Source organism: Brienomyrus brachyistius, chromosome 19 (assembly GCF_023856365.1).
Source record: "Brienomyrus brachyistius isolate T26 chromosome 19, BBRACH_0.4, whole genome shotgun sequence".
NCBI lineage: Eukaryota > Metazoa > Chordata > Actinopteri > Osteoglossiformes > Mormyridae > Brienomyrus > Brienomyrus brachyistius.
The window spans coordinates 9508103-9533746 of record NC_064551.1 but is presented as its reverse complement, the minus strand read 5'-3'; the positions used below and the strand labels follow the sequence as shown (position 1 = coordinate 9533746).

The 25644-nt window shown below is 41.0% G+C and overlaps 2 protein-coding genes across 5 annotated transcripts in view; one reads left to right on the top strand and one right to left on the bottom strand.

Moving 5' to 3' along the window:
- LOC125715162 (prostasin-like) overlaps window positions 1-14158 on the top strand; it is a 32115-nt gene extending 17957 nt beyond the window's left edge. The window contains exons 1-10 of one of the 3 annotated variants that reach the window (XM_048986453.1): window positions 7852-8045; window positions 9798-9818; window positions 10009-10171; window positions 10432-10700; window positions 10916-11061; window positions 11182-11458; window positions 11741-11906; window positions 12157-12389; window positions 12495-12589; window positions 12741-14158. In XM_048986453.1, the coding sequence (XP_048842410.1) occupies window positions 7991-8045; window positions 9798-9818; window positions 10009-10171; window positions 10432-10700; window positions 10916-11061; window positions 11182-11458; window positions 11741-11906; window positions 12157-12389; window positions 12495-12589; window positions 12741-13016 (1701 nt within the window). In that variant the 5' untranslated portion in view covers window positions 7852-7990 and the 3' untranslated portion in view covers window positions 13017-14158. Of the gene's footprint in view, window positions 1-7851; window positions 8046-9797; window positions 9819-10008; window positions 10172-10431; window positions 10701-10915; window positions 11062-11181; window positions 11459-11740; window positions 11907-12156; window positions 12390-12494; window positions 12590-12740 lie in introns of those variants that run through there. The other 2 variants (XM_048986454.1, XM_048986452.1) reach the window with 2 other exon arrangements.
- Window positions 14159-18833: 4675 nt separating this feature from the next.
- Window positions 18834-21722, bottom strand: LOC125715170 (protein yippee-like 5). Of its 2 annotated transcripts, none has more exons than XM_048986470.1 (3): window positions 21513-21722; window positions 20105-20273; window positions 18834-19890 (listed from the first exon to the last, which is right to left on the bottom strand). In XM_048986470.1, exons 2-3 carry the CDS (start codon window positions 20243-20245, stop codon window positions 19666-19668), a joined length of 366 nt encoding a protein of 121 aa, XP_048842427.1. In that variant the 5' UTR covers window positions 20246-20273; window positions 21513-21722; the 3' UTR covers window positions 18834-19665. The 2 variants fall into 2 exon arrangements, with proteins under 2 accessions (XP_048842427.1, XP_048842428.1); XM_048986471.1 differs by lacking the exon at window positions 21513-21722 and adding an exon at window positions 20677-21483.
- Window positions 21723-25644: the final 3922 nt, after the last annotated feature.

Below are 25644 nucleotides of genomic sequence, written 5' to 3'. Positions count from 1 at the left end.
ATGTAAGAGATTACAAGCTAATTCAAATTCTTCTTTTAGTCGTCGATTATAAGAATTGAGAAAAATGTCAGTAACCAGCATCAGAGGCCTGAAATGAACTGTAGTGTCCCAGGTGAGTTGGAGAAGCAGGCAGTGCAACAAATGGAAACAGAAGTAGATTTTATGATCACAATGAGACACAGCCTTTTATTTATATTTTATTTGTATGACTTGCAACCTGTTTATATTTCATTATTAAATCTGGCCAGCAGATAGATCTCTCAGTTTGAATGAAAAATGGTGAAATGTTATTCCAGTAATAAGTGCTGGCAAGTTTCACCACCGGAAAGATTTTCATTTAACCATTCTGCTTGCATTTTACCAAATATTTCAGTGTTTTGTGTATCACATCCAGCTGCTCTTGGATAGCCCAAATTTCCAGCAAACACTACACCTCTGCCGTAGACCAAAGTGATCCCTTTCTCACAATGTTTGTTGCGACCCGATCTGTACAGATCTACCTGATTGGTTCTTTCCAGGTTCAGTTAATGTATAGTGTACATGTGCACATCCATGTGTCAGTCACATCATTGACAGCATGGGCCCTATTTTCAACCGTCACAAAAGCACAATGCAAAGTGTTTTTGCTAATTTTGTACCAGTGCAAATGGCAAAATGGCAAACGCTTTGCTTTAAATCATCAAAATAGAGCCCCATGTCTGTATTTCATACCCAGGCACGATTAGCAATCACACTATGCATTCCATACCCGAGTCCAACTGAATCAAATGATCTAACTAGTCAAGCAATCATAGTAGACAACAAACTGGACTTTGGGGGTCAAACGTGCATAAGCACAGAACACAACATCTAGTGTGAGTACACCCTAAATGAAAAAGTTGGTAAATAAATCTTGGAGTGGGTTACAGTGGAACTACTTGGCAGAGTAGCTCTAAAGCATGGAGAAGCGAAAACACAACACCCCACAACATGCAAATTATAAAACAACCCAGGAAAGAGGGGTGAATAAAAAACACCACAGCCGACTTATTTCTGCACTCTTCCCAACTGCCTACACATAAGCCATATCTGATGGTTTTTGTTTCCTAATGTATGAACACTTGCTAAACAACAAATGAAAAGAAAGAAAAAAGAAAACAGGACCAGGAAATGTGCTTTTTTAAAATAATATTAATAATAATCCTTTAAAAAGTATAATGATTCACACCTTGGGTGATAACAGAAAATAAACATGCCCCAATAATTAGAAGAACCAGTATATTATATAAATGGATGGACTTTACTTGATGGGCAGACATATTTTATAATAACTCAGTTCCCACTGATGGTACAAATCATGAACAAATAGAGTAACTGCTTGAGATAAAACATTTGTCATGATTCCTCAATGGTGAGTTAACATGAGATCAGTATGCAACTAAGACTTAGTTTGTGGTTAATTACTGTAATGCATAAATAACAGCATAATACTATATTATTTGTGCCCCATCAAGTACAGTGTTACCACTTAAATATATCATATTGACTGTCATAAGCTGCTTGGTAGCTTCATATATGGGTTGTTGTTTAAATGCTGGTTTCACTTTCATTGAGAAACAGCCTAAGCACGCAGTGTGCTGAGATTGCCACATCCACACATGATTGATGCCAGTGTGAAGTCTCTCCATTGAGCTGCCCCAGCTGAACTCCTTTTCAGGGGTGAACCCAGACAGCACAGCAGAGACAGACCATAAAGACCGTAAAGACCGACCGCCTCTCCTCCAGTGCAGGCCAAGGCTTCCTCCCTCACCACTTATGGAATTGTTTAATGTTGTAGTAGCACGTTATCTTTAGTATTTTTGACCCAGAAGCAGTCAAAGCCCAGGTGATGCCCCCCCCCCCCCCCCCACCTTCACAAAAAATGTATGTTGCTTTGGATAGAAATACCTATGTATGTGTAACTGTTTGACGATGGAATGATCAATTTATTCAAAAATCAATCATCTACCTTCACAGCCTTTCCCACATGTAGGTGAGTTATGGTGTGGAGAAGCCCAAAAGAGGCCTACTGCCTGTACTGTTGCATACCCAGACTGCTGTATGGGGGTGGATCAGTGATGGTTTGGGCTGCAATATCATGGTATTCCCTAGACCATCTACTTGTTCTAAATGGGCGCATCACTGCCAAGGACTACTGAACCATTCTGGAAGACCATGTTCAACCAATGGTTCAATCTTTGTACCCTGAATGCGGTGCAGTGTATCAGGACGATAATGCACCAATATACACAACAAGACTGGTAACAGAGTGACTTGATGAGCATGAAAGTGAAGTTGAACATCTCCCCCTTGCTTGCACAGTCACCAGACCTGAATATTATTGTGCAACTTTGCAGTGTTTTGAAGAAGCAAGTACCGAAACATCCTCCTCCCGCATAACGTAGTGACCTGGCCACTGATCTGCTAGAGGAAAGACTCAAAATCGCTTTGGCCACTGTGCAGGACTTGTACCTGTCATTCCTACAGTAAAGCTGCATTGGCCATAAAAGGAGGCCACATACTATACTAATTAATTGTTGTGATCTAAAAGCAGGTGTTTCACTTTTATTGTCCAACCCCTGTATGTACACTAGCTGTGAAGACCCCAAGTATGATTAAATTATATGATATTTTTATTAACTACTAATTGTTGAACTTATTACCAGTGTTTTCCAAACCGGTCCAGACCTCCAGGGGCTCAGTTACCCACAGACAGGCCACGTTGTTGCTTCCTTCCAGCTCCTGGAAGGTCCAGGTTGGGAAACACTCTATTACACAACTGCAGGGCATTGTTTAGTTGTCTGGTGGATTATTTCACATGGCAATGAATGTTTTTATGAGCAAGGAGATGCTTAGAACCGCATGCCAGAAACTGCTGGTTATATAACATATTTCTAAGTGGAAGGTTGTTGTCCTTTGAATTATCATATTATTTTTAGATACATCTGAACACATGATGTCGTGGCATTGTGCTGCTGACACGTGGTTGTATGAGTCTTTGTTCTCTTTGGACCTGGACCAGCAAAGTGACATTTCAGGAGAAGAGCTGCATTCCAAGGTGATTCAGGCTGGAAAACGACAGAGTAGCTGCATTAAAGCATTAATGCAAAGACTGGCAGAGAGCTGCATGTCATGACATGCTGGAGGGTGTACCCATATGGATATAAGGAGATTAAAGATTATTCCACTAATGCAGGTAAAAAGTACACTCTGAAAAAGGGGTAAACATTTTTTTTACCTTCACTTGTCACTGGGATTGTACCATTGTAACTGTAAGGTACAGAAATAGACTATGAGGAACATCCCAAAGGTACAACAGCATTAATGAACCATCAATGGTACATAAATGTTCCTCAGAGTCCATTTCGGTATCTTAAAAGGTACAATTACCTACAGCTAAAAGTACAAATGGTAGGCCCTTGAGGGTGCAGCACCAGTAACAAGCAAAGGTGCAAATTTTCTGAGATACCCTACCCTATTTTCTGAGAGTGTACAGCTGATAAATCGAGGGTAATCAAGTTCTTCACACACTGTTAGACACAGCCCTGGTACAATTAATCTACCCCAATGGAAAAAAAATTTCCTCACACTCCATTTCTGTACCTTAAAAGGTACATTTATCTACAGCTAGGGTACACTTGGCAGGCCCCTTAAGGGTACAGCCCCAGTGACAAGGAAAGGTACAAATTTTTACACTTATTTCCGGAAGTGTATGTGTTCCTACTTTTGCGACAGTGCTGTGAAAAAGTGGTTTCTTCTGTTTTGGCATATTTGACATAATTCATTGGGTAACACTTTACTTGATGGGGTACAAATACTTAGTAATAACTCAGTAGCTACTAAAGTATAAATTGCAAACAAATCGTAAACAAGTATAGTTGTTACTCAAGATAAAAGTTGAGTCATGATTCATTAATGATGAACAAACATGACATCAGAATTTCATTATTCATTAGTAGTTCCTTCAATAGTTCCTTCAATAGTTCCTTCAATAGTTCACAAAGGTTAACAGGATTAACAGATATAGAATCGATTACAGTAAATGCTTGAGACAAAAGCAGTGAAAACCCTTAATTGTTTTAGATCTTTAATGAAAAATTTATATAAGACACCTTAGCAAACACCAAATACAGGGTCGGCAAAGTTATTTCACCATTGGGCCTTTGAGGAAGACTCTTGGATACTGCTGCTACAGTAACTGACTAACCCTCCAAACAGAATATAAGTTGCTTTGGATGAAAGCGACCTGTTACATCTGGTGTAAAGCTAACACAATATTCTACAATATGTACATCACAGTTGTTGCTGATAAAGGTGGCACAACCAGTTATTAAGTTTTGAGGGAAATTGTTTATCTATAAATAGGTGTGGGATAACCATTTTACTTCAATAAATGAAACAACCATTTAGTGTATGTGTTTTTTTACTCATGTTCCTTGTCTTTCATTACATTTTGTAGGTCACACTTTACTTCAGGGGGACATTCAGTTGACTTGAGAGGAAAAATGTAGTAGTACATGCTTACTTAATACATTCATTAACTAAGTGTTAGTTACATACTGATCCCATGCTAATTCTTCATTAATCAATCATGACAGTTCATATATTACATTCAGGCACAGGATTAGTTAACAGTTAGCTAATTAGTTAATAACGGTAAGACTTAACTTGGAGCAAAAATCACTTAACTCATTTTCTACTCAAGAACAAATCACAAACTAAGGTAGTTTTCCTCATGAAATACTGATCACGATAAATTCATGATGAATGAGCATGGGATTAGTACATAACTAACACTTAGTTACTGGTTAATTAATGCATTAAGTAAACGTGCATTACTACATTATTCATGTGCCCTCAAGTAAAGTGTTAGCCATTTAGTAGTTTTGAAACCATTTGCCTTGACAAATGTGTGGCAATGTATATTTTCTCTGCTATCATTTATCATAGTGTTTCTGTCTTTTTTGAACACTTTGTACACAGACAGTAATGTGGCACTTTGGAATTTCGAAAGCGGAACATGTTACTGACCGCTGTTAAGAAGGAAGTTCATGTATCGGGGCGTTGGCTGCAGGTAACTGTGAGTCATGTGTTCTTGGAACAATGCTGGATTTTCATAGTGTTGCAGGCTTTCTGAAAGTTTCAGGAGTGTTGCAATAAAGAGCCTGAAAAGAACCTCCGTCTTTCCATTTCTGAGTGTGTCTCTGTACATGGGTCAGTGTGAGATGGTGGTATTTTATTAATCCAGCTCCTTCAGACTTAGGGCACATATAAGGGCATAGATTTGGGTACGGATGGTAGGGACATGTCCCAATGGATATTGTGGGAGCGTTGTGTGTGAATAAGGGAGTTCCTAATTGCTCTGGTAATTCAACCTTCACACTCTGATTTGGTCCCTATGCTGTCAGGAAAAAAGGACCAATTTGTACCTGTGAGGGTAATATTACTTGTCACTGGGCTGTACCCTCAAAGGTCTGCCAATTGTACACTAGCTGTAGGTTAATGTGCCTTTTAAGGTACAGAAATCTAAGGAACATTTTTATAATTGGGGGTACATTAATGTTGTTTGTACCGTAGCTGTTTCAGGGTTGGCTCTGTTTTCTGACAGTGTACCAATGTAACTGAACCTACACCAATGTAACTGAACCTACACCCTTAGGGTTTGCATGTAATTTTTTTATAAATGTAACTTCAAAAACAACTTCAAAAATGTTCAAATATCTATAAATTGAAAATATGTAAACAGGTCTGAAAATTTTGCGTGTTGTGTGACAAAAGGTGCTTTTACTTTCATATATGAAAACATGTATTTTGTGGGTTTTTTCACTTTATTTTAATCTTGTTTAATTTCACTTCCTATGTGTTGTTACAATAGGCTACATTTTAAGATCTTTTTCTCTTACTCACAAGATCCTGTTAGTAAGTCCATCCATCCATCCATCCATTTTCCAAACCGCTTATCCTACTGGGTCGCAGGGGGTCCGGAGCCTATCCTGGAATCAATGGGCACGAGGCAGGGAACAACCCAGGATGGGGGGCCAGCCCATCGCAGGGCACACTCACACACCATTCACTCACACATGCACACCTACGGGCAATTTTAGCAACTCCAATTAGCCTCAGGATGTTTTTGGACCGTGGGGGGGAAACCGGAGTACCCGGAGGAAACCCCACGATGACATGGGGAGAACATGCAAACTCCACATACATGTGACCCAGGCAGAGACTCGAACCTGGGACCCAGAGGTGTGAGGCAGCAGTGCTAACCACTGCACCACCATGCCTCCCCTGTTAGTAAGTCATAATTATGAAATAAGGTGTCCATTTTTTTTCTTTTGTGTATGTAATGCAGATCTGTATTGAACAGGATCTGCATTAAGTGCCTGTGTTTCCAATTTAGGCTCAAAGAATCTGCATACTGCCCCTGAATTGACACCCCCCCCCCCCCCCCCCCGGAAGTTGAATCTAGTCTTTTAACATACTCTTTCTCCCACTCTTTATTATATTTTTTTCCTGTACTTCACACACTTAGTCACTGGCAGTGGTGGCAAACTAGGCAAAGAAACTCCATCATTCGCACGGTTTTGATTTGTATGGGGAAGGAGAGGGCTGTAGGGAACGGGATTCTGAAACAGGACAAACTCCACAGTTTCGCTTGAAACACAAGATGGGGAGTGAGTCCAAGTAACTAACTACACTTTAGAAACAAGTTAAAAAAACTGCAACCATCAGCTAAAAACATTTGATTTTACAGACAAACAAACCCAAAGTCGCTTGGAACATGTGGACTTGGCAACTGAGGGTCAGAGAAGAACTTGAAATTTCACGTCTCTGCACTGATTGAGTTTTCGCTGCTGGGCACATGAACGGTGATTGATGGATATTTACAGAGTCTGAGAATATTTTAATGTAAGCTGATGCAGACAAGAAAGAAACATTTTCGTAAAATAATAACAACAATAATAATAAATGAGAAAAATCCTAAGAAAAACATTCAAGGTCCACAGCACAATTGCTTTGGACCCCTAATAATAATAATAATAATAATAATAATAATAATAATAATCCATCCATCCATTTTCCAACCCGCTTTTCCTATTGGGTCGCGGGGGATCTGGAGCCTATCCTGAAAGTTATGGGCACGAGGCAGAGAACAACCAGGACGGGGGACCAGCCCATCACAGTAATAATAATACAGAAATATATAAACAATACAATTTTCTTTCTCTCTCCCTCTTGGGTGGGAGCGCCTGCCCTGTGACTGGGAGGACTGGGCCTCCTTGTCCCCCCCTGAGGAGCTGGGCCTGACTGGTACCTACACAAGTATAAAGTAAGAAACATGAATACTTAGAATGACAACAAAGAATCAGATAGCAGGGGAAAAATAGTAATTAAAAGCTGGACTTACACTAAGCTAAGGTACATTTAAATTAATTGCACTATGTTGTCACTCGCGGGTTGGACGGGCAAACAGGCAGTCAGGAAGTGGGGAAGGATGAGGCAGGTAGGCAGGATATGGGCAAACGAGGGTTTATTAGGGCTGACGGGGGTACACAGCAACGTACTAACATCAATGACGGACACCCAACTGAGGAAGACGCGGACTGATATACACAAGACAGGGCGAAATAACAGGGAACAGCTGGGCACAATCGGGGAGGCACATGTGGATGATGAGGGGGCGTGGCACACAGGAGCACTGGACAGGCAGGTCATGACACACTACATACTTCATTGACATTTCTGATACTAGCTTGTGATGAAAGGAAAGAATCATACGGTTCTATATAAGAAATGACAACAAGGAAGAAGGAAACACAGATGAGAAAAGTGATGTCTAAGGGGTTGGGAATGTTTGAAACTCCTGCAGCCAGAGTAGGATGTGCTAGTAGCTGGACTGGTCCACAATATAAACTGCTGGAAGAAAGAGAGATATGCAAACAGAGACAGACCGGAGTCTGAGCTTCATGCAATGGCATTCAGGAGCTGCGTGCTTTTTGTGACAGTGCTTAGCCTACTGGATACAGGTAAGTGCTGTGTGTTCAACAGGCCAGCATCTGCACTTCAGTGCTGTCTGATTCTTACATAAGAAATATTTTAAAATACTCAGGAAAAAGGCTTTTAAATTTATTGTAAATTACATAAGAAAGGGAATCTGTTAAAATGCGCTCTACACTACCTTATTATGCTTAAGATGCCTCATCATCATGGACTTGTCAAGCTTTTCTATATAGGTTAGTGAAAAATTAATTATTAATTAAAACTTTTATTATATTATATATATATATATATATATATATATATATATATATATATAAATTTACAAGATTTTTGCTGTTTGGCAATGATAACAGTAGCTTAAACCGACCTGTTGTATATATAATACATTTAGAATGGTTTGTGGTCAAATTAAAAATAATACTAGGAATTTACTCATGACATTTGTTAAAGCATAAAAAAATAAAAAAAATTAAAAAACTGGTAAAATCTTGAAATTGCCGTAGTTTGAAAAAAATGTTTAAATAATTGCAGAAAGAATCAACAAACTCACACAATGCTATGCAACCTCAGCATTTTACTGCAGGCTTTACTTTCTGGATGTACACAGAACGCTGACTTGCCGAGCAAAGAGCAAAGAGCCTGAGGCACTGTGTCCTACCACACGCCCCTGTCTAAGAATTATCATTTAACCCAGGCGATCATGCAAAACACGTTCAATCTATATCATCTGTATGGTCAGTGTGCCTTTGGATAAAAGTTCTATTACTATACCATGACTCACTTTGCAGTCAGTAATGTATTTTTTTAAAAAGCACTTCCTCGTTAAAGCAACTACCAGATCAGCCTGAAGTACAGGAAATATTTGTGTTAGTAAGGACATTTGCCTGAGGGCTAATTGTTCAGCATAAGAAAGATACATATCAGAACATCATAAATATAGTAAAGAAATTTAGAAAGGAAGGTTTTTATCCAAGTTCCCAGCGTCCATCTCAGAGCTGCTGCATACCAGCCACCCACGCTAATGAACTGAAACGGCGCATAGCTGAGCCTATGAGGACACCATGATTACAATGAAAATAAGGGCCTTAATTACCTAGCTGCAAATGTGTGGGGTTTAGGTTCCAAAGACAAATGTGAGTGTTGTGCGTGCTCTACCTTCACTACATTTCATGCTGTTGAAGCTGGTATATTGAGTAAAGCCTGTAGCACCAAGTGCCACATGTCACTGCTGATTTTGTATGGAAACATCTGAGATTAACTAGATGAATGGGTGGGATTGTGATGACAGAGGATTTGGGAAAGTTACCTTTGTTAATGTTCATTTGTTTAACCTGTACTCATATGTGATAGGTTACAACTATTTAAAAGGTGTCACATTGAGATTAACCAGGGTTCGAGTCTGTGCATGGAGTTTGTTCTCCCCGCATTGGTTTCCTCTGGGTACTCCGGTTTCCCCCCACGGTCCAAAAACATGCTGAGGTTAATCGGAGTTATGAAATTGGCCGTAGGTGCAATTTGATAACTCCACACAGCATTAGCTACCATTTCTGTGCCCTCCGGTGGGTTGACGCCCCATACTGGGCTGTTCCCTGCTTTGTACTTGTAACTTCTAGAATGAACTCTAGACCCCCTGCTACCCTGAGCAGGACAAGTGGCTAAAGAGAATGGATGACTGGATGGACATTGACATTTGCCATGTAAAACAAAGACATAATCTTCATGAACGCATTTTCAGTCACATTATAGTAATTAACCAAAGCTGTTTTCTCCCATTTTAGAGTCAAACGCACAATCGAATGGTAAGTTTGTTAGTATGCTGGCTTTATTCTTTCTCTTATAACACAAAATTTACAAATTTATAAAAACACTAAACGCTGGTGAACTAGTGCTTAACAAATGAACTGATCAATATCCAAAACCAGCACAGTAATGTCTGTGGGAACATTGTGCAAACTGCTTTATATCTGTTGCCCCTCTCCCCTTCCCCAGTGTGTGGTCAAGCTCCACTTAACACCAGGATAGTGGGGGGTCAGAACGCCCCCGTGGGGAGTTGGCCCTGGCAGGCCAGTCTACACTGGAATGGTCAACATGTGTGTGGAGGGTCCCTAATCAACAATATGTGGGTGCTCTCTGCTGCCCACTGCTTCTTGAGGTGAGTCATATAGGTTAATGTCTCACAACCTGGTTCTTAGGGACCCTCTTGCTCCCTCCAAACTCCATACCAGGAGCTGGGAGGGAGCAAAAATGTTGGTCTCCCCAAGGACCACATTGGGAAACACCAAGAGAGTTGATTTTATATAACAGTATCAATGTTAAAACTGACATGAAAAGTTTGAGAGGCATCCAACTTGCAAAAAGTGTCTATTATTTAGCTTGATTTCTGCTGATTATTTGATGCTATGCTTCCTTCAGCACAGGTACAAATGGCTGGAATATTTATCTGGGGCTTCAGGAACAATTTGCTTCAAACCCAAATGAACAAACCAGAACCCTCAGCCTCATCATTACTCATCCACAATACAGCGGTTTTACACATGACAATGACCTGGCTCTTCTGAAGCTCAGCAGCAATGTAAACTTCACCAACTACATCCAGCCCGTTTGCCTGGCAGCCAGTAGCAGCACCTTCTACACTGGCACTGAGACATGGATCACCGGCTGGGGAAATGTTGGCTGGGATGGTACGTGATCATTTCCATCCTGACATGACACTGCCAGCTTTGCTCCTTATTTCAGTAACTAACGTGCTGCCTGTCTGCTCAGGATGTTAATAGTAATTTTGTGTCTGGATCTATGTTTGTAATCACTGAAAATTCACAGATATTGACACCTACTAAACATATTAAAGCCTCTTGTTCATGATGGTATAAAGAATGTTGTTTATTTTTCCTTTCAGTCAACCTCCCCTCACCTGGCATCCTACAGGAAGTACAGGTACCAGTCGTTGGAAACAAAAAGTGTAATTGCCTGTATGGGCAGGGCATCATCACAGCCAACATGATGTGTGCTGGTCTGCTAGCAGGAGGAAAGGACTCATGTCAGGTGTGGCAGCTTCTCCACAATCTTCTTTTTATATCATCTGCTGCTGAGAGCAGCTATGCCATGTTTGGTATAATTGATATTTGTTCCAGTTTTGATGGAATTCTGTTTCCACCTGTGCAGGGAGACTCAGGAGGTCCACTGGTGGTCAAACAGGGGTCTGTTTGGATCCAGGCTGGGATTGTAAGTTTTGGCTATAAATGCGCCAAGCCCAACTACCCTGGAGTCTATACCAGGGTGTCTCAATATCAGGCCTGGATCAATTCCGTCATCACCACCAACCAACCAGGATTTGTGACATTTACCTCCAGTGGGACGAACAGCGACTCCTGCAGTTCGTTTCCCTCCATTACCTCAATTCCAACCACTACCCCCACCACTACCCCCACCACTGCCAAACGTGAGTGCCTGATGTTTCCCATCTCCAATTTCCCATTCTGTCCTTAGATTATTGTTATTGTGTCTGTTGTGTGATTGCCTTCCTCAGACAGACCACTTACAACACAGGAAACCTTCAAATAATTACACTAAATGCTCTCTCTCTGATTGGCTGGTCACTGGTTAATGTTATAAATGCACTTCAAAGGAAGAGTAACAGAGTATGAGCAGCGTAGATCTCAGCACATGATCCTAGGTATTGTATTAATATTCTGCCTTTGTTCCCCCACCTCCGTCACCTCAGCAGGTGTATGTGGTCTCGCCCCCCTAAACAACGTTGGGAGCAGTGGGTCGGGGGCAGCAGGGACGTGGCCCTGGGCAGTCAGCCTGCAGATGAATGGGGTCCACATCTGTGGCGGCACTCTCATCACAGAGAAATTTGTCATGAGCGCAGCCCAGTGCTTCAACAGGTCAGTACAGGCAGAACTGAAGGTTAATTTAAGATTATTAAAATCTCTCTAACCTCAACAAAATCCTGAAAACAATTAACAAAGAAAATCTTGTATACAATTTGAAGTACTGATTGAAGGACACAATGAAGTCAGGGATAAAATTAATTCCTAACCCTGCCCCTAACTCCAGTTCAGTATTTAAAAGCAGCGGGCCTCCGCTACATTGCAAACCCTCGTATATCTTGATTGCATCACCGTGTTCCCCCAGCTCTCAGCTTAATAGCAGCCAGTGGACAGTGGTTCTGGCTATGAATGTGTCAGTGGAGGTGTCCAACATCACTCTGAGCAATCTGCCGGGTCCCAACATCGCTGTGCTCCGCCTGGCCACCAGCGTAAACCTGACCAACTACATTCAGCCCGTGTGCCTGGAGCTGGACAATACCGCCCTCAAAACTGGGACACAGTGCTGGGTGACGGGATGGAGGGGCATCCAGGGAGGAGGTGAGCGAGTGCATTAGTGTGTGTGAACCTCTGTGTCAGTATCACACTGCATTAGTTATATGAAATACTTCATGAGTTTAAAACCGTCCTTCCCACATATGACAGTCCCAGATATTCAGCAGCAGAATACAACAGTGGCAGATTGTGGGGGCAGTGCATCTTCTTCCAACATCTGTATCAGAACTGTGACATTGCAGCAGGTAAGGATGCACATCTATTGCTGCTTGTATCTGCCAGTCATTTCTCAGTTGTGCTGCGTGTTCAGCTCCAGTCAGACTGAAGGCTGTGTTGTGTTTTATCCCTTTTCACTCCTCCTGTCTGCCTGTCTCTCTCTCTCTCTCCTCACATCAGGGTGATGCAGGTGACCCATTACTCTGCAAACAGGGGAGCACCTGGTTCCAGGCTGCAGTGATAACGACCAACACCTCCAGCACCAGCAGGGCCACCTCTCCCCCAGTACAGGCCTTTACTAAGATGTCTCAATTCACCACTTTCCTCCAAAACACTGTTGGCATTCCGTCCCCAAACTCTGCTGCAGCAATTCGCTTCAACATCATCATCCCTTTCCTGCTGCTTCTCCTCTCTCTCCCCACCCCACTCTCATCCATATACCTTCTGCCCATCTGAACCAAATTTCAGGTAGCAGCCTAATGTACTTGCATGTGAACGATTAGCCATTGGTGATTGTGGCTGACTTGGATCTCACAATAGGAGACATGCAGTATACAGTATGGCTGATTACGAGAATATACTGACTCACTTGAAATTGGAGAACAGAGTTCAGCTCACGCCACTGTAACTTAATGCATCTGTATATGGGGACTTTACTGCTGTACTGAAGATCTCAGTGTCAGTCACCCATACTATTGCTGTATGGCCTGGTGCCAATGAAGAGTTTGTCTGTGTCACCTTACATGTTTGCAAATGTAAGAATGCCATCAACATCCTCTACCTGCATTGTCATGGGAAGAAATCTGAATGTTCTGTACTGGAGAAGAGAAGAGAAGAGAAGAGAAGAGAAGAGAAGAGAAGAGAAGCTGTTTCATCCATCCATCCTTCCAGTCATCATACTTATTCTGAACAAGATCACAAGCAAAAGCTCTTTCAATAATGTCAAAAATTCCCAGAATGTATCATAGTGTATTTTTAAAAGGAAGGAATGATTCCTGATCTGGATTTTGTACATAGAATTTCACAGAGCATTTATTTATTTATCATCACTACTTTCATAAAATGTAAATTATAGTCTGATTTGTACAGGAAATTTTTTTTTATGACAAATAATATATTTCTTTAAAGTTGCACAAGCATATGGACTGTTTAGTAGAGAGCAGGGAGGGAGCAGAAATATGGACCGTCTGTGGGTCCCTGGGGATACTTGAATACAAGAATACTTGTACTCGATACTTGCATTTCATACAAGAATACTTGGACTTCACTGAGATGAAAAAATGTGATTTCAGAGTTATAGGTTTGTGATATACTTATATGTGTTAATGATAAATTGACTATGAATCATTGTATTATATCTTTGTAACAAGTGAAATTTTAAATGCAGTGGTCATTTAAAATATATTTTAAAAGATATGGACTCATGATATATATCGATTAATGGTCAAGAATAGTTATAAATCACTGTTTTTTTTAATGAAGTATAGTGGAAAATCAAGACATGTTCATATTAATTTAAATACATTTACCCTATATCTCATTCTCTCTTTTTTTGTATGGTGCTCTGCCTTGGTCTTGAGAGTAAAAAGCAAAGTGCATTTATTGTAAATGTTTTGCAGTATGATATAAGCAGATATGCACAAATGTGACATTGTGGGCACTGTTCCTCCATATTTCTGCGTCAGAAAATATGATGGATAGCCAACATACATCTGTTTAATGACACTCATGCCCACGCTGATACTTGTGTCACGATGAGGGCAAGGGTGGAGGCAAAGGCTTTATTAAGGAAACAGGTGTAGCTCATTAGAGTCAAACAATGGTGAGAACGAGGGGGAAGGAAATTTAGTTGGTGACAACTTGCCAGCACTTAGTGGAATAACAGCACATCGTTTTTTTATTCTATGAAAAACAAAAGATAGATTTACTGGTCAGATCTAATAATAAATTATAAACATATGTCACAGGACATGTAAATAGAATATTAATAAATGGTGATGTCCCATATTGATTGCAAATGATCCCCCCAATAACTAACAAAATGACTTCATCCTCTATTATTTTGGTGTAAAGGTGTAACAGTGAGCAGGGAGAGGGGAAATCAGGATCAGGCACACGGAAATCCAAAAAACAGGGTTTTATTATGGACAGAGCACAACATAATAAAACAATGTCAATGACCGGTCTGCAGAAACACACTTGACTAAATACACAGGACTACTCAAACTGAGAGAAAATAGCTGGTCACAATCGACGTAGCACACATGGTTAATGAGGGGGCGTGGCACACAGGAGGATCGTACGAGCAGGTTATGACACCTTATCCCAGATGCTATGGTCGCAAGGCAGGGAGCAGCCCAGGCTGGGGCACCGATCCATCGCAGGGCACACTCACACACCATTCATCCACTCACACACATACACCTATGGGCTATCTGGCAACTGTAATTAACCTCAGTATCTCCCATGCTTATTTAGTATAAAGGTCACAGATTCTGTTGCGTGGTGGGAAAGTAACACATGAAAGTGGTCAGGAGCTAAAAAAGTTCCCGGTTGAGACGGCCCAGCAACTTGGAACGAGGAACTAGGTTCCTGAGCTTTGTTGGGAAAGCACCTTAACTAACCTTGGACTACTCATAATAGGCATTGTTAGGTCTGATCACTCGCAGCTATAGCCCCAAACATTTTTAAGCCTAGCCTTGAGTAGTTTTGCACTGAAAAAGTGGGAAGGGTCTGTTTGGAGATGGAAAAAGGAGATGTTACAGCAAATCAACACACAGACTGTGTAACAGAACAGAACTTGACTTTCAGCGTCCGAAGGACAGGGGAGTAAACAAGTGCTACACAGTGCACAAAAAGTTGGAAGTCACATGCATCCAAATGAAGAACTCTAGTTTTAAAAATCTATCTATGTCATGGGAAAACCTGTTGTACTGGGTCCTCATCACCAATCTCCTATCTCCTGCCAGAAGAACCATTTCTCTATGGAGAGCCACACCTCCCCGAGCTGTGGTAGATTCAGATTTATTAGCGGCTCTATTTCACTGTGCCTTACGCTGCTGTTTGGTATGAGATCTTATCAGTTTCAGAGAGTTTGACTGGTTCCTGTATGATTATCTGTTTACTGATTCTGTTCTGATCCAAAACTCTGACTCCTGACCCCCTGATCTCTGTTTGCACCTCACTCCTCGCCTGACCTGTGTCTGTTTTACTGACCTTCATTTGCCTAACTCTTTGCATCCTGTTTTTGCCTGTGCTGGCTTTGGAGCAAGATTGCCTGGCTATGAATTTGCCTGCAATTAAAATCTTTTGGTGTATTTACTCTGGATTCACATTTCCATTCATATTTATTCACCTCACACCTTCACAGTTGTGGGCTGAATCATTGAACGGGGGTATGCAACTCAGTTCAAATAGGCTTACTGTATTGACCTGACCATAGGAAAGGGTATTGCCTAAGCACACTTGAGGGAAAAACAATGTCTCACATGGGTGTCAATAATAGCTTAATTTGAGGGCTTGAAATAAAAAATAAATTGAGAACAGAAAAAATCTTGTGCACATTTTTGTGATTATGTGAGCTCAGTTTAGTATTTTGTGGGAAGTTGAACTATTGTTAACAATAAATACATGATTTAATGCATAGATTGACCATGAAAAAAAATCTGTCAATGTTAAATGCAAGATCTAAATTCACCCATGATGAAAAGACAATGAAACAACCGAGGAATGTCAACATTGATTTGATTTTCAAGTCAACAATGATTTAACCTTAACTGATGATGTTGATTTATGAATAAATGTTGCATTATTTTGTGGTTCACAAACATGCTCGTGAATTTGAGTGCTCCAGCACACTCGCTATTTTCTACGTCGTTCTTTATTCAACTTTTTGCCACAGAGACTGCCAAAAAAAGAACATTGACACTCTTTTTGGGACAAAGATGATGATTATATAATAATAATAATAATAATAATAATAATAATAATAAAATGGTGCAATATCAAACTATAATGCAGGCTATAAATTAGTGCAAAAGGGCATGTTGATTTAACACCTATTTGCAATCTGAATACATAACAAGGTTGTGTACAAATTATATTTTCTTGTTCTTAATTACAGTAAATTTCAATGCCTGTAACACTAACAGATGCTGACGTCTTTTTTTGTTATTTATCTAGTCATTCCTGATTCTTTTACTCTAAAATATATCTTTCAGAAATGGGTGGAACCTGGTCGTGTCATGAAAGGTTTTTTCATGTGAAAGGTTTGGATCTCTGTGAATTGATTAGGGAGCCTGTGGCATGTTGCGTGGGATGGAACTCTAGGACATTCATTAGCCAAGCTTTTGTGTCTGGTGATTTTAAGGTATGTAAACATTGTTTACACATGTACATGTACATACAGATGTAATTTTGTCCTCAAGTCAACAACACCCTCTGGTCATTAGCACCCTAGAGTTGTAAGGATTTTGGGTGCGTTAATGAAAATGCCTGAGCTTTGTACTTTTAGAGGAGCATACCAGCAAGATTAGCCTTGTGATACAAGATTAACAAGGAGCTTGTTACTGTGAAAAACAGAGCGTGCCATTATGATAGGTGTGCCACTGTAACTGACTGCACGGTCTACAGTTCCTGGTACACTGTCATTTGTACAGTTTTCTATTATTAATGGCTGGTTGCTGCTCATGTTGGTCAATATTTAATTGCACAATAATGCATTAGGTCCGGGCTATATATTGACTTTTTATGGAGCATCAAAATATTTTCAAAAATGTAGGATTAAGATTAATCATTTATATCAATCTACTTTTATTTTTAAAAAATCTTTCTTCTGTAAAGTTGTGTAACATTAAGAGCATTAAAAGTTCCCTTCACTGGAACTAAGGGGCCTAGTCCAACCCCTGAAAAACAACCCCATACCATTATCCCTCCATCACCAAACTTTGACAGTTGGTACAATGCAGTCAGGCAGGTAATGTTCACCTCCTGGCAACCGCCAAACCCAGACTCATCCGTCACACTGCCAGGCAGAGAAGCGTTATTCATCCCGCTACAGAACATATTTATACTGCCCCAGACTCCAGTGACAGTGTGATTTACACCACACCATCTGACGCTTGGCATTATGCTTGGTGATGTGAAGCCTACATGCAGCTGTTTGGCCATGGAAGCCCATTCCATGAAGCTCCCGGCGCAGTTTTAGTGCTGGGGATAATGCCAGAGGAAGTTTGGAACTCTGCAGTTATTGAGTCAAGAGCACTGGGGACTTTTATGCACTATGTGCCTCAGTACTCCGTGACCCCCCTCTGTTACATTATGTGGTCTGTCACTGTGGGCGCTTTGGTTGTTACTAAACGCTTCCACTTTGCAATAACACAACTTACAGCTGACTGTGGAATATCTAGCAGGGAAAGAATATCATGGACTGACTTATTGCAAAGGTGGCATCCTATGACAGTACCATGCTTGAATTCACTGAGCTCCTCAGAACAACCCATTCTTTCACAAATGTTTGCAAACCTGACCGCATAGCTTGGTGCTTAAGTTTATACACTTGTGGCGATTGGGTCGAATAAAACACCTGAATTCAGTGATTAAGAGATGTGTTCTAATACGTTTGTCCATACAGTATATAATATGTATATCAAACAAAAAAAAACAGGATTATTGTATGCATATAAAATATTTATTACCTTGTCCCTATATATTTTTCTTCTTAAGGTCATTCTACACCTTTATTAAAAGTACACTAAAGATTGATTAAATATACATGATCAAATGGCGGCAACAATCCGGCTGGGTTCAGTGAACGATTCACCTTCGATAACAGCACTGATGAAATACGAGCTGTGGCTGACAGTTATGGCAAGCGGGAGACTCAGAAAATGGTCTAAACCGCCTAATTACGCTCTTCATTCCTTTCACTGTGGTTATATTAGCGGAGCAATGTCTGCTGATTGAGGTCATTCTATATCGCTTTTACTCACAATACTAAGGATCCAGTTTAAACTACTGTCAATATTGTCAGTGTTGAAGTAGTGCTGAATGTTGAGTGCACTGTAGCTGAAGGTTGCCTAGGAGCTACACGACGAACACCAGGAAACAACTGCGTATATTCAACACAACACACTGGCATGACAGCAACACATTCTCTCTCCTTCTCAATCGACTGCCTGAAACACTCACCTTCTCTGTGTTGTGGGTTCACAGTAACAGTTAAAAGCACAAGGGACAGAGGAAGACCATTAATGAAATGAAGCAGAATGATACTTTCAGCAAGAGCACCAACTTTATTCAGACACCATCACTAGCGATGAAACCCAGGAAAAGGGAAAAGTAATCGCAACACAAGGAATATTTATATCCAAATAGAAACTGTCAACAATAATAAGTAATAGCATGTGAATTACTCCTACTTCAAAGCAAAATGTCCTGAAAAAAATGATCACTGCAGGTAGCAGATACCGTCTTAATAGCCCACCATCACAGCACCACACAAGACAAGACATACAGACGTGCACACTTGTGATGTCCGAAAGCACTGAGGACTGAATGTTTTGTAGGCCATCTACAGGGCCTCTCTATCTCTGCATGTATCATGGAACATGGTATTCTAATGTGTTGAAAATATCCTTCACCTCCCCAAACAAACTTGCCTGAAGCAGTTTGAAATATATACTCTTTACTGTAGTATGCAGTTTGCAACAGCTTACAGACAGGAAGCGCATTTAGTTAAACAATCACAGCACGCTGACATCACAAGATCGAAAATGGATATCGGTCCAGCTTGGAGGATGTTTGTGGCTCCTGCATTTAGGCAGTGACCTCTAGAGGACGAGGCCAGATCTGCTTGTTACATACCTGCCTCAAAGCACCGCCCCGTATCTGTCCAAATGGCAGATAACAGGATTAGCAAGTCGGGGATCTGCCCAACCCAAAGCCAAAAGGGCTGCTCTCTGGAGGAGCAGAAGTCAGCAGTGCTGCTCTGAGTTTGAGATGAGGCACTGAGATGTGTGGGGGCCATGGGGGGGTGCGGGGGCACTGGCACTGTCAGCCATCATTGAGACAATGGGGGAGGGCGGACCTGGCAAGGGGCGGGGCTTCAGGAGTTTTCAGATGGGACATGTTCCTCAAAACCCTCGCTCTCCCTCACCAGCGCCCTCTCCAAGATGACGCGGCCTTCTTTGTAACGCTGGCTGTCCTCTGTGGCGAACTCATAGATCCAGCCAAGCTTGCTGTTGCAGTTCTTGCAGCTGACATCGCGCACCATGTGTCGACCTGTGAGCATGACACGATCCTGAACCTCGCTATACTGGAGATTCACCACCTGATGGCGACAAAGAGCATAATCACAGCTGAAGGATCCAGCAGCAAAGCATCATTTGGGACTGAAGTTGCTGTTTTATATCCTATGGGGCAAACACACATTTATAATTTCTAGCCTTGTGTGTGGGGAACATTTTAGTGAAGCACCTTAATCGAAAAGGCACAGCCTGTGACCCAGGCAAAGAATGCAGAGGTATGGGTCAGTGTTTGAGTACCTTGTTGAAGAGGAAAGCACGGCCTGTAGCCCCAGTGAAGCGTGTGGAGATGAGCTCCGCACGGTTGGTCAGGATGGTGTCACAGTTTGCGCAGGAAAAGAGTCGTGTGCCTCCAATGTGATCGAGGAAAATCCGACCCATTGTTACTGTCCAAAGATAGGAGTGACCACTGCAAGTGACAAATTTTAAGGTTACTCAGCACATGCGAGCTTGACTGAATAACATCTACTGAATATATGCATATTTTTCTCTAAACTCCATAAGATGTACTTAAAGTACACACTTGATTGTAGTATGAATGTAGTAATATTACAGTAAATTATATTAAATACATATTACAGCAAATTCACCCCCCACATAAAAATAGGAGGAAATCAAAGAAAACGCTGCGAGCAGCCTGCTCCCATTTCTGCTTTGGAGGTAATATGATATACATCCGTTCTGCCAGTATCCTGCCATATATTTGATGACAAAAACTATGATAATGGTATTATCACCTGATATAACAACCGTATTTGCTACTTATGCATCCGTTAAAAAGAGGATCAATGAACCATTTTAATATGACTCACTTGTTGATAACACATTAATCCAGATACCAAAATCAGATTGCGTAGTGTCTGTCTCTAGACCACAAGAGAACGAATAAAAAATGCATTAACATTAGGAAGGCGAAACTGCCAATATTTCAAACCCCGCACTTCGTGTGGCGACAGGCAGGCAACTATATATACAAAAATGCCAACAATATTAATTAAGTACAGCATTTATATATGAATGTTACTATGATACAACGACCGCCCAGTCTTTTTGGCTCCTCGTAAAATCAGAGGTAAACAGATCACCCCTGCGTATTCGCTGCGGCTAAGCCCGTGGTGAAAACAAAGCAGACCGCACACGTTCATTTAAAACACGGAAAGTCGCATTTTAAACGAAAGAAAGAAAGAAAAACAGATTCAATATGCAGATTAAAACGGCAGGGGCAAGTAGAGTAGCCGACGTTTCCAGCGCTGGTGATAAACAGCAGCGATAAAATGTAAATGATCACTTAGCATCACTGCCCACAGTAAACAGGAGGAGCAAAAAAGAAACCTTACGCCTACATTCAACTTGCCTAGAGCACGTAACGTAAAAATGGATAAGGAACACTTTCGTTCGTCTGGCGCTTATTCAAACAGGAAGCGATTTACAAATGTACTTCTACGGTCTATTTACACCAAACTTAATACCAAAGCACAAGACGGGCGACAAAAATCAACCTAAAGACTAACTGTATTTCATTGGGTGGACGAAGGTAAACAACAGTTCGAAGTCTGTCACCCATCCCCCACTAATTAGCCAGCCAGCTAGTTACACAGCTACACTGCTATTTTCTCCCCACAGGACTCAAAAATCTCGCATCTCTCACCTCTTTTCAAGTATTTGTGTCGATTTTGGGCTGTCTATAATCTCCTTTTCCTATGTTTGTTGGTTCTCAGGATATATATTACATATAATTAGCCTCACTCGCTTCTTGTTTATGCGCTTTTTTCGTTTGCTTTTCGAGCTAAATGTCGCAGCTGTTTTTATTCTCCTTCTCAGCTGTTCCTGCAGAGTCTATCAACATCCGGTATGTTAGAGTCGCCCGCCCCCTCCCTCAGATTATTGGCTGGCGTTTGGGAGGGGCGTGGCTTAGAACGTTTACTGTTCATAATACATTTTCGTGTGTGTGTTTGGCATATAGTGCATGGTGTACTTCCTTGTTTACTGTACTGCTTTGGACTGTAGACAGAGCCATCAAGTGACTATGTACTGGATAAGTGACTCTCATTCTAGTTATTCATTATACTAAAACGTTTTCCACTCTATGAAAAACGATACTGTTTTTTAACTATCTTAAAATTCAGTTACAATTGACCTTTCTATAATTTTAAGCTGCCTTGACCGAAAAGTCGAATTCACGTTCCTGTCTTTGTTTTGTCTTCTACATATTAATTTCTATCACTAGAGGTGGTTACTTTTGTACACTACTACAGTACACTGCAGACATATGTACTGTGAACAGGTATTACATTTCGACACCAGGGGTCAGTAGAGGACAGCTCAGGATTTCTTGCGACCAAAATATGTTTACACACAGATGCAAGGGATCGTTTCATGCTTTTCGCAACTCAGACTACGCATGTGGAACGCCCTAAATTAATGCGTAAAACTGAGATGTCTTATCGCCGATTAAACGCAAGGATTCAAAAAAAGTCTTAATGCCTTGTAGACTTTACATGTGAAACATGGATGTGATATACTACTACTTAATTTTCATTGATCTTTCTGCATTTCTGTGGGAATTCCTTTATAGAAGTATGCTGAATAGTCAGAATATGAATTGCATAATTTGACCAAAACTCATATTTATGCTTGGGAATCTTATTTTTTTATTTTTTATAATGTACTCCTAATTGTTTAACTTATGGCTTATCCTTGTCAGAGTCTTGGGTGATTTCATCCATCCATTTTCCAAACCGCTTATCCTACTGGGTTGCGGGGGGTCTGGAGCCTATCCCGGAAGCAATGGGCACAAGGCAGGGAACAACCCAGGATGGGGGGCCAGCCCATCGCAGGGCACACTCACACACCATTCACTCACACATGCACACCTACGGGCAATTTAGTGACTCCAATTAGCCTCAGCATGTTGTTGGACTGTGGGGGGAAACCGGAGTACCCAGAGGTTTTGGGTGATTTAAAAATTTAATTGCATGCTACTATGCTGCTAATGCTTATTAGCATCAATGAACCTGTAAAATCTCATGTGGACTGAGAAGTCCCTTTAATGACACATAATAATGCAGTCCTAAAGAGACATCACAGTTTTTTTTCTGCTCTCACATCAATGAGTAACTGAGCAGGGTTATCAGGATATGCTCATATCCTTCTTTTATCTGATCTGCCAGCTTTCCAGCAAGTGAAAGTAATAAAAATCTGACATTTGTTTCAGAATCAACCAGTGCCTTGATGGAAAAGTATTCTGAATATGCTGGAAGATTCAGAAAAAAGTCCAATTTAGGCACTGGGTCTTACAGTTTTTTAAATTTTTGGCAAATGTTTTATTTCCTAATAAACGTGTTTTTTGGCCAATATTAAACACTTGTATTAAATAACTGGCATTCTTATTTTGGAGGAAACTGATTTTGAGGACTCTGCAATTTCAATATCTCTCCTTTCACATGCTAATGAAAGGCTGATTTGGACAGACCCGGCTCACAATTACAAGTCAATGACATTATAGTGATCATAAAACAAAGATATCAGCTTTGGTTTGATGTGCGCAATGAAAGTATTACAGATAAAGTTATATCATTAGGTGTGTCTGTACTCTACTGTATTGTCTTAGATAGTAGCTAGTCCTCCCCTTACAGCCACCACCACAGTCACAGGTGATAAGGCTGCGCGTGGCCTTCAACTTCATTGGGGGGGGGGGGGGGGGGGGGGGTCACTGACACGTGCATGGGGCAAACATCATATTTCCAGCATTTTCAGTGTGCATTCAAATGAAAATACTCTGAGTATATCGTACAAGCAAGACGTGTAACTAATGCAGGTGCATTGACAAATATATTTTGCCATTGTGATCCCCACAGGATAATTCCACCAGCTAATGTTTCCCCAACTTCACTTCTCCTGTGAATAATGATGACCTCACAGCCCAAACCCCACTTCCAGTGCAGAGTCTAATACCTGTTGTATGCATTCAGCAACAACTGCAAGACAAACGCTAATAAGTAATAGAAATGAATGGGCCAGTATTGATTAAAATTATTAATTGCGGAATGATTTCAAATATTAATACAGAGGTCCTGGCATACCCATTTAAGATGATTGAATTGAGACTGCACAGTTCAAGGAATTCATGCATACAGGCTTGCTGTGCAGTAGGATACGATACTGACAACCTCCAATCACTGACTCAGGAGAAGCAACAGCAGACAGATGTCCTTGAGAAAGGATTCAGCCCCGCCCCTGCCCTACAATCTCTCCATAGATTCTGTACTTTTCTCTCCTACACATGATAACCATCTTAACTCCACAGTGATTGGCTGACAACCATTTTTACAAAGCACAGCAGTCTTGCCAAACAATGGGAAATACATATAAATGAAGTAGGATAAAATATTATCAAGACATCAACGTTATCAAGAAGTCGAGGTTAAGGACGCTGCGGATACAGCACCTCAGCTAGAAGAACAGCTTACAGAACCTGCAAATAGGAGGCATCAGCTAGAAGAACAGCTTACAGAACCTGCAAATAGGAGGCATCAGCTAGAAGAACAGCTTACAGAACCTGCAAATAGGAGGCATCAGCTAGAAGAACAGCTTACAGAACCTGCAAATAGGAGGCATCAGCTAGAAGAACAGGTTACAGAACCTGCAAATAGGAGACATCAGCTAGACGAACAGGTTACAGAACCTGCAAATAGGAGACATCAGCTAGACGAACAGGTTACAGAACCTGCAAATAGGAGACATCAGCTAGACGAACAGGTTACAGAACCTGCAAATAGGAGGCATCAGCTAGAAGAACAGGTTACAGAACCTGCAAATAGGAGACATCAGCTAGAAGAACAGGTTACAGAACCTGCAAATAGGAGACATCAGCTAGACGAACAGGTTACAGAACCTGCAAATAGGAGACATCAGCTAGACGAACAGGTTAAAGATCCTGCAGTTAGGTGACCACTCAGATAACCATGGATGCTTTGGGACGTCTTATCCTCTCTGTTGTAATTTTGGCATCACTTGGACTTCACTCAAGCATTTCAGGTTTTTATACCCTTTTATTTAATGCATACTATGACATCCAAGAAGAATCACTTCAGCAGTCAAAGACTTCATCAAGTTTAGCAATCTTCCAGCATCTCTCAGAATTAAACTTAGCAGATGTGCTGCAATGAAGAGTGAAATATGATGCATTTCTAATATTCCACTGAGGCATAAAATCTCAGGACGATTTTTAAAGATTGACAGAGAAATGTTTTCAAATGTTTCATTTTGTGAAGTGCACTGCTGATTGTCTTCTCTTATAACCTTTTATGAAAATAACAATTTATGAAAATATGTGTAGTATATGAAAAATGAGACTATAATGCTTAATTTTATCTGCCTATCAGAATTTAAAAGCTCATATTATTATTATCATCAGCATCTTTGTATTATTATTGTTGTTGCTGTTGTTGCTGCTGCTGTTCTTGTGTCAGCACGTGTGCCTTATTGTGACCTGACAGCCCATTCAGGAGGTCCCCTCCCTGTGCGCAGTGTTTTCAGGGATAGATTCCAGATTCATTCTGGCTCTGCATTGGATAAATGAGTAAAATGTGAAATCAATGCCAATAACAATGGAGCAGCAGCTGCCTGGTCATGCATACAGGTGTCCCGGAAGTTCATTTCTTTTGGCATCTGCCATGCTGCACAACACAGAATTTATAGAATCATGGAAGAATCAAATAAAGCAAACTAGCTGTTGTGTATAATTCAGCAGTTGCATGCACGTGATGCTGTAAGGCTGT